Source organism: Monopterus albus, unplaced genomic scaffold, assembly GCF_001952655.1.
Source record: "Monopterus albus unplaced genomic scaffold, M_albus_1.0 scaffold25.1, whole genome shotgun sequence".
Taxonomy (NCBI): domain Eukaryota; kingdom Metazoa; phylum Chordata; class Actinopteri; order Synbranchiformes; family Synbranchidae; genus Monopterus; species Monopterus albus.
The window spans coordinates 1,304,375-1,314,274 of NW_018127905.1; the positions used below are offsets into that span (position 1 = coordinate 1,304,375).

General features: G+C 40.4%; 1 protein-coding gene across 1 annotated transcript; it reads right to left on the bottom strand.

Moving 5' to 3' along the window:
- Positions 1–4,521: 4,521 nt before the first annotated feature.
- Positions 4,522–6,982, bottom strand: LOC109957178 (zinc-binding protein A33-like). Its single transcript, XM_020594843.1, has one exon. The coding sequence runs from the start codon at positions 6,688–6,690 to the stop codon at positions 5,275–5,277; it is 1,416 nt and encodes a 471-aa protein (XP_020450499.1). The 5' UTR covers positions 6,691–6,982; the 3' UTR covers positions 4,522–5,274.
- Between the last annotated feature and the right edge of the window lie 2,918 nt (positions 6,983–9,900).

The window sequence follows — 9,900 nt, forward strand, 5'->3', positions numbered from 1 at the left end:
TCCCGACGGGCGGGCCTGCCATACAAGGCGCTAGCCAACCAATCAGAGGTTGACCCCTTCTACCTCTGAGCCACAGCCGCCCCCATACCACAGTGAGGATCCCACATTTCAAAGTGTACATACAGTAAAGGGTCCATTCATCCAAGTTACAAAAAAAACATTACACTGACTAACTTCTAGTAATACAGTATGTAGCCACACAGATAGTTTAGGCTTCATGGGTGCTGAGGCAGCTGTTGCTCACACTTCTGCTTCTAGTCTAAGGCAGTGGAAGTGAATGGAACTTCATTAACTGTGCTCACATCATTGAAACGTGTTTAAAAAAAAAAGCTCTGTCATGTTTCCTGCAAAACCTATATAGTAAAATAAAGGAGTACCAATAAATATAGCTATTGACCAGGAAAGGAAAAATATGCATGGCTTCTAAAAGTGTCTTTGGCATTCAGAATAAAAGCAAGGAGTTGTAATTCTTATACAAAACTGTTTTTAAGTGATGTGATGCAGTATCTGTCATATCAGCAGGTAAAAGTACAATCTAATAACTGGTATATAAAATTATCATATCACATATGCTGTACTTACTGTAAAAACAAGTGAAGCAAAGCATGTTAATTAGAATTTCAGTATAATTTCTCTTTGGTTATTAAAGCAAAAGTTATTTCTGTCATGATTCGGTGCCACTGCTTCCTGTCAGGCTTTTATTTTGATGCCACTTCCTGTTTTGTTTCACCACAGTTTTGGTCTTTTTACTTTCTTCATCACTCGCATTAGTTTCACCTGCTCCTTATTGTTTACACCTGTTTTTCACCTGTATTTAGGCAGCATCCTCCTACAAGGACGCTGCCAGATTGTTCTAGACTCCAGCTCTGACTCTCCAGCTTTCATACCTTGCCTGACTCTCTGTGTCTGACCTTGGATTACTGTTTTTGACCACCGTGTTTTGCCTATGCCCTTCCAGTTTCTGATTGCCTGCAGTGTACCGACCTTCTGAGTTATTCCCCTTGACCTCTCGAGTTTGGATCTCCTGGCTATACCTGTTTACTGGTGCTGACCCTGGACTGTCTTATTGACCTGCTTATCCTGGACTGTGTATTGGTTGTCTAGTTGCAACAAGTAAAAACCTTTCACTAAATCAGTTCGTCTGGTTTTATAATTGAGTCCACCACAAACACCGTTTGGCATCCTTACACGCCAGACCTGACAATTTCTTCAAACACACCCCCTGGCCTCCATTTGATAACATTTATATCACACTTTAATGATCAAAACACACTTGTAGGGTGACTAACTTAGACTGAGTGGCTTATGATCCCTCTGTTCCACAGTATGCAGCACAGAGGAGCGGACATGCGCTACAGTACTCTCTTCCTGACACCAATTATCAATCTGTGCTCTCAAATTTGCATAATGATTCAAATTAAATTGCTTTTTTGATATTAGTTTGTGTGGTTAACTACTGAAAATACAAATAATTCTGGGCCATAAAAGGAAAGCAATTCTTTTTTTTCTTTTTTTTTATGCTGCATGTGAGCAGCTCTTCAGCGTTGGCATAGACATTTTCAGTGCCAAACAGAACCAAAAACCACGCACATGTCGTATAAACAAGAGACTCTGCTCTGCCAAGTAAAATTATAGTGTAATAATGTGAGATGTGCCATTCTACATAATAAGTACTTTTACTGTTAGTACTTTAAGCATATTTGATGCAGATACTTGTGTACTTTTACTTAAGCACCATTATAACTTTTACAATGTTAATATTTTTACATTGTTTTGTTACTACGTTTACACAAGCAAAGGATCTGAGTACTTCTTTCAACACTTTAAGATTGTACAAGTCAGATGTTACAAAACTGACAAGTACAACAGGCCTATTTTTCAGACCAGTGCTCAAGTCAGCCAAACTGCAAGTTATTTATTTATTATTACTGCTTTAGATGTAGTCACATAGTACAAAATTCAGATTTGTTTACAACAAAAATGGTATTGTAGCTTGCAAAGTTGTCCTCATGAAGCATCCAGATGGGATTGTTTTTAGGACAGGTTTAACCTCAGGTAATAAACTCAGCTGAGAGGCAGTTTTTGGCAGATGAGATTTTGTTTTATATCTTGTTATAATTTTGTATCAAATGTACTGTACATTGCCAGTTTACTAATTCTTTTACAAAGTAGTTTGGCTTTATTTAACCAAGCTGGATTTATGGCATGGTTTTGTTGTAGTTCAACTTCTTCTTGCGTAAAGTAATTGGTACTGTAGCTTGCAAAACTAGGTGTTTAAAGTAACTTCCCCAACCCTGCTCACTGTCAATAACATACAGCATTACTTTAAATCACTCTAATAAATCGCCCCCTTTCATTCTAAATGCCAGAGGTCCATTTTTGATGTAATATTGTAATCCAGACATTTATAATACAGCTGAATCAGTGACGAAACGTCATTTAAATCCACAACTGTGAACACAGCATAGCATTATAAATGAAACAAAATGAAAATGTCAACGAAACCTTTACAATTTGTGTGGCTTATCTAATATAATATAACACCTTTCATAAGACTTTTAAATAAATTCACTATGATCTTTATTGTATTTTATGATAAATACAGCAACCATTCTAACATAGTTAGTGGTTGGTTATAGTGACAGTAAAGTAACGTATTTCCAACAATTGCTTCAAATTGAAAAAGTGTGGACTGACCAGCAGATCCACAGTCTGGGAGCTACTACTGTTTGTACAGAACCATACCTCAGTGTCATTATATTCACTGAGAATCAGAGATGCAGATAGAAACACGTGCCAAATAGGGCTAAAAAGTACATCATATTTGCAGAATAAAACGTTGGGTTATACTAAAGGTGTTTCTTTGCCCTGCCTGCTGGGTAGCATCCTGCAGCTGCACTGCTTTTAAACCTCTTTAAAGATGCTTGGGAAACTATAATCACGTTTTTATATTCCAGTAAATCAGTGTGATGAGGGAACACAAACTGTGTACACTACAGCCTTGTTCATAAATGAACTATTCTGCTATGTACTGTATGCACGACAAGTGCAGGGTCAGAGATCTTTAGGATATCCTCTGTTGTACAGGGCTGACACACATTACATTAATGAATTTAGTGATTCATATGTAAAAACACATAATGAAAAACACTGATCTTTGGGCATTTTTAAGCAATTTCTGTGACACTGCAAAAGTCCAAACAGGCTTTTTTAAGTAGGTTTTTCAAATTTTTACAATGTGATAAGACACAACAAAGCAAGAAACATACTTTATGCACACCTTCAACAAATTAGAATAGGTAAAGCAGGATGTAAATGAACTCCTTTATACAAAGGCACTGAACCACCGCCAACCAGCCAATAAAATAAACTTACAGTATGTAACACAACGAAAAGACTTGAATCCAGAGCAGTCCAGCATCCACTCAGAATTCAGGCCTGTAGAGAAACAAAGAAAACATCTTAAACACTAACAGCTGAAACTCAAATATTCTTTTCTACCAGCGGTACTTTCATTAGAGAAAACCTGGACAAATGTATGATTGGTGCATGAAATGATTGGGGAGTGACATTTTCCCATAAAGAAACCTGGAGTGTTTTTCTCACATTAGTGTAAAAATAATCACTTGATACACTAAATGATTGATACATACAACTCAAAATGTTTGGAGAAATTGTCATAAATGTATAAATTCAGTTACTGAGGTCATAGTTAAAGGTGGTGTTGTACTGGACTACATTATATTTATGAGGTGTTCCTAATATTCTGACCCTCTCGTGTATGGAACCAGGGTGGAAAAACAAAAACAATAAAAGCATTAAAATGAATCAAATGCTAAACATAAATAATACAGGTAAAAAACAACCACACATTTCAACATATCTATTCTTTGCCCTATTCTGACTAAATCAGTGCTCACAACCTCCTTGGATTTTAGGAAGAGAAACTGATTGTGTTTGAGGGAAAGGCCAAAAAATGAAAATGATTATCAGGAGTATGGAGTTGCATGGGTAGGAGCAGATCTGAGAGTTGATGGAAACTCCTTTCCATAATCAGAGGTCCTGGTGGATTGCCCATTAATCCAGATCTTCTAGGGCAGAGCTACAGCTCCTCTGCCCTAACGCTCTATGTCCCGATCTTCATGTTCACAGCTGTCTGCCTCTCCACCCAATACAAGCATGGTCTTTATTCTATGATTCAGAGCGAGAGAGTCTCCCCCAGCATCTGGAAAAAGCTCCTTAACTTCAAATGTTAGGTTTCTTATCCTTTTTTAACCATACACAACTATGAGAGTTCTTCCAATTGCCTAAGCTCATGGCATGATAGCCTCCTGCTTGAGCGTGGACAGACTGTGATAGATTAGTGCACATTTTCCTGTAAATGCAAATATTTTTTACCGAGGTCACACTCCTGTTGCCTCTCTTTGCACTTCCTCATTTGGAGGACTGTGTATTTTTCAGTTGATTGTTTCCTTCCCCTTTTTACATGGCCGATTCTGACACACACCAGTCACGCATTCATTTTTTGTTTTAATCAACTGGCAAAAACACAATTACTTTTCATCAAACCACCATCATAATCACTCATTAGCATAAGTGATTAAATCAACCTATTAAATATCAGTCATTGCATAAAACAGTCACCAATCATTTCCAGACATTGCATCATCATCGTCATCATCATCATCACTTCCTCAAGCTTTGACAGTAACACTAATCCATAAAACAATATATCTCATTAGCAAATCACATATAGAAAATCATGCTTAAACACTCATAATGTTTCAGTATTGCAAAAGTTAAGAAAACATTTACAAGATTTCCTCCTCAGCCTGATGCTACTGTTGCTGCATCCTGGTTTCAGACTTTGATTGTATTTTTTCCAGGTGTTCTGGTGGCGTCTTGTTTGCGGCCATGCCCAGGTTTTCCCCTTAGTGTGATTTATGATCACCCTTGTCCCTTCAAATGGCCTCATCCACCATATACAGCTATCACCGCTGTCTCCGCTCTCTTTGACACAGTGAACGTGTGTGTGTGAAAGTACAGTATGTATCAGAAAACAACAGCTTTTCTCTGTTCCAGTCCAGATGCACTCTGATCTTCTACAATGGCTTCTTTGGTGAGACAGGTTTTTATGCACAGTAACTGGTGGAGAGTACACTATGTATTTACAGTCATTCAATATTGTCAGCAGTGGAATTTCATAACAAACTGTCAAAACTTTAGTAACTAAATTAATTACAATATGACTGCATCCATCATAACCATCACCATCTACATCTCTAACTGAGCAGTGACTCTCACTGGTAATATCTTCAGTGTGTTTAAAGTGTTGAGAAATGGAAACAGCCTCTCTGTGAACTTCTGTGAGAAGGTGTAAAGGTTTTTGTTAGTATCCAGATCAAGGAAAGACAGTTTTCCTCTGTCCCAGTCCAGATGCACTCTGATTCTCTGGATTGGTTGCCCCACTGAGAGATATCTGTCTGTACGTGGCGGAGAGTAGGCTTTGTATTTACCATCAATGAACCATATCTCCCAGTATCCACTCAGAATCTCTGCCTGCCTTGGGACAGACTCTCCTATCACACCCACTGCCCAATTTTCATTTCTGTTAACATCAACATCCCAGCTGTGAGTCCCTGAGTTAAAGCCCTCAGATCCCAGGGCTGTGGGGTAGTCTTCAAATCTTTCTGGGTTTCTGGGAAGCTGTCTCTCTCGTTCTGTCTTTATATTTCTCACATGAGTTAGATTTGCAGACAACATGAGAAAAGGGGAAGCAGTGTTTGGATCCAGAATCACCGGAGAATATGTAACCATGTTCTTCATCTTGTTCCAGATGTTGAAAGCCAGGTTACCCACATGTTTAGCCACATCAAGCAGGCCTCCTGAAGCCAGCTGTGGCCCATCCAGCAGGGGGTGCTGCTGGACTCTTTTCACTGCAGCTTCGTAGCTGTGCAGGAATGAGACATCTGCTGCTTTCAGTACTGTCTCTGTAGCTCTGATTGTTTCTGTCAGAGCTGCTATGTTTTCACTCAGAGCTTTGATCTTCTCCTTCACCATCTGACTCTTCTGATCCTCTTCATTCCTCAGTGCAGTGATCCTGGCCTCCTTCTCATTTTGTAGAAACTGGTGAAACTTCCTAAACTCTTCCTCGATCACCTTCTCTGTGCGTTGCCTCTGGGCCAAAATGTGTTTTGCTGTTTGATCCCAGTTAGCTTTAACTTGATTAAAGTGCTCCAGTTTGTCCTGTAAGGGCTTTAGGGATCTCCGGAGCTGCTCTGTCAAATCCTGTGCTGCTTCAATGATGGGTCTGAATCTGTGGTTGGTGTGTGTTTTTGAATCCCGGCAGACAAGGCACACTGGCTGCTGATGGTCCAGACAGAAGAGCTTTAGTTTCTCAGAGTGCAGAGAGCAGAGGGCCTCAGATTTGGCAGAGTCTTTATCTTCTAGAGAAAGTTCCTGTAAGAAGGCTTCGCATAGGTTCTTTAATGCCAAGTTACACGGTGGCTCAGTCCTGGAAGATCTCCTTTTACAAACTGGGCATTCATGAATACATTTGTCTGCCCACCAGGTCTGCAGACAGGCTTTGCAGAAGCTGTGGCTACATGACAGCACCACAGGATTTTTGAAGACATCTTGACAGATTGGACAAGAGAAATCCAGCTCTGCTAGAGCGAGCTGGGCAGCCATTTCTGAGGCTTAAAACACAGCAGGCAGTAAATCACTTTGAGCGTTTGGTTTCACTTTGAGTTGTTGCTCTTCTAAAAGTCTCTTTCGGCAATCAATGGTAATAGTATTCCAGAAGTTCCCATATCTTCTGATTTGTTCTCACCCAGTGAAGATTGTAGGCTTAGTATCCTTCTCTCTGAGTGTGTGTCCTCAGTGAACAAACTGTTCCCTGGTGTCCTGTATAGCTTGACTGTCAGACAACGACTGGTGTGTCAAAACATTTCTCATAAATGTTGATGCAAGAACCTTACTAACCAGGGGTGTGGAGTAATCCAAAGTCTTCCTCTTTCAATGCTCACAAGGCCGATGACTACTGTTATGACTGAGTTTATACTCACATTCAGACATACATATTTCATATTTTGGTCAAAATTATACAATAACAGATTCCAGTAGAAACAGAAAACAAGGTTTGTGTGATTTAAACTGCCGACTGTGGAGATTACACTTCATTAAACACAGCAGAAGGAAAAACAGCCATGGAGTCTAAAAGAACGGGAGGGTTCTACAGGAGACGAGAGTCTCCCTGATTCAGTGTGGATTCACTCATTTGATGTACAGTAATGGAATTCTATCTGCAGAGTGAGACGGGTGTGAGATGCATAGTAAATGTATCCAAAAACACTTCCAATGCTTTTTACCAGTTAGATTTTAGCCTCACAGATCAGTTATTATCAACTTCAATGTATTTGGGCCATTTAGGATGAAAACATGCATAACAATTTCCCTGTCTTTGGGTGTTAGACTGCTTAAAAATCCACCAACAGGTATCGGTACACTAGCCTTCCTTAGCCTATCTTGCTATCTTTAACCTCTATTGTGTTAGACTATATTTATTAAAGGCCTTTTAATAAATAACCAACCATCCATTTAAGTGAATTGGATTTTTTTGTGTCACATCCTACCCATGGATGTGGATGCACTTTGTCTTTTCCGTCTATTAGTATATTGTTTATTTCCCTTCAAGAGCACCGGTGGCGGTGGGGGATACCAGGAGAGCTCCTGTTTTGATTTAGTTTTCTTTTGGCCTAATTATATTTAGAATCTGTTGGCATCTTTAAAAAGCCCTGTTGGTCCTTAGAGCCTGAACTGGGCACTTGGGTATCTTTAACTGAAAAACATGAACATTCATTGCTATGCTCAAAGAAAAAAATGACAAAAATCTGATTTAAACTACTGAAACTTCCTCCCAAAAAAAAACATTTATCCAACCTCTAGACTATCTGACTATCTGTGTACTTTATAAATTTAACTGTGCCCTCAGGTATGTGGGTCTCATTCTCAGATGAGAAGGGGAACTCCAAATGCCACGGTGCAGCTGAGGCTATTTGCTACTATGTTGCATGCTGTGTTTATGTAATTGCTGATGAGGGGCCATGTGAACCTGGCTTCTCACTCTGTCTGTCTTTAAATGACTTGACCTATAAAAAGCCAGCTACCCCTGCTGCGGGTGTGACCTGCCAGGCAGCCTGCTGATGCCCAGCAGCAGCTGAAGCACTCCGTGTATACACCTAACAAACGCCTGTCATCGCCTGACCTTTCACTCCTACACTGTGTCACACACACACACACACGACCGAACACCTATTCCTCGAAGAACTACTTTATTGTATATCAGTATAATCCTCCGTATTGACACTCGCAGGTGGGTTTGTACCTGCTGAGGAGCTTATTTGCAAACTTCACATCATGTCTCTTCCTTTTTCATTCATGCATGTTAAACCTTCTCATCCAGCTGACATGACACTAGGAAACTGGTTATTCCCTATAATGTTAAAAGTCTTCACCCACATGAACAGATGAAACTTTGACCAGAAACAGGAAGTGCAATGATACCATGGCTGCAATGAGTTGCTGTACACTGTAGGCTGCAACTGGGCCATGTTTTTAGCCTATATTTGTTAACATTTTCAAACACTAAATATGCCAAATTAGCTGTTAACAGTTCATATTTGCTATGTATTTGGATGTATTGGATATATATATATATACAACTAAAGAAATCTGTAGAACCTGCTGATTGTCAGACAAGTTCTGATGTGTTCTAATCAGTCATATGTTTTCTCTTAAATCTGAGTTAAAAGTCATAATTATGCGACCTTGTAATCATAACATCTGGAACCTCCTAATTATAAGATAGTGAGTCATAATTATGAGTAAGAAAACATTTACCATGTTTTTCTTTGCTGAACGCACTGTGCTTCTGTATGAAACATCCATTAACTGGTAAAATATTTTCTTATGGTCAATTTAAAAATTGCAACCCCACAAATTTGGTCTACATGTTGAGCTGTCCTTGTGGAAAGCTCTGCTCATGAAGTGCATAAATGTGAGTCCACCGTAATGAAAGTCATTATATGATATACAAAACAGAATGGGAAAAAACCAGGAAGCTGGAAAGAAATGGTATTGTCTTATTTCACTATTATACTAAAAGATTTTTATCTTCTGATTGCAATCATTGTATTGTAAGAAATGTAATCTGTGGTTTTAATAGATTTGTTTTTACAAAAAGCAAACTCACCTGTCCAGGTAGCTGCCGATCATCTGTGTTCCACCACGAAGCTCATGGTGGTCCCATCATATGACACCGGGGCGATGATTCGGGGCCCCTGCTGGGAGGTGATGCCAATGACAGGCTGTCTGATGCTGGAGAGGCCCTGTGGCAGTCTGTTGGTGGAGGCCTGCTGTTGAGCCCTGGAGGCCGCCTGGGGAGACTTTCCCGTGGCCATGTAGAAGGGACTCTCTATGCACATACCCTCAGTCTGCTGCAATGAGGCTCTCTCCTTGCTATCCCCATTTGACTGCACCGATATCTGTGACTGCACCAGCGTCCGGGCCGGGATCACTGAGGGTGTAGACACAAAGCCCGGGTAGATCATGTAGGTGTGCCCATACACTCCTGGACTGAGGGCCAAAGGTGACATGGGCACAGGCACAGAGGTCATGGGAGGTTGTGGCATGGGCACATCAACATACTGGCCTGTTTCTGGGTCAAACAGGCGCTTGGTGGCCGGCTGCACCTGAGTGTCCACCAGGTAGTAGCCCCCGGTAGTGGGATCCAGGAGCATCTTCCTCTGAGTGGCCTGGAAGGGGTCCAGGGTGGGAGTGGGCGTGATTGCTGGTGAGAAACAGTAGATTTGTGGCTGACTGGTCGACAAGCCCAGTGGC

Coding starts and splice junctions, on each gene's coding strand:
- LOC109957178 (XM_020594843.1), bottom strand. CDS start 6,690: ATGGCTGCCCAGCTCGCTCTAGCAGAGCTGGATTTCTCTTGTCCAATC.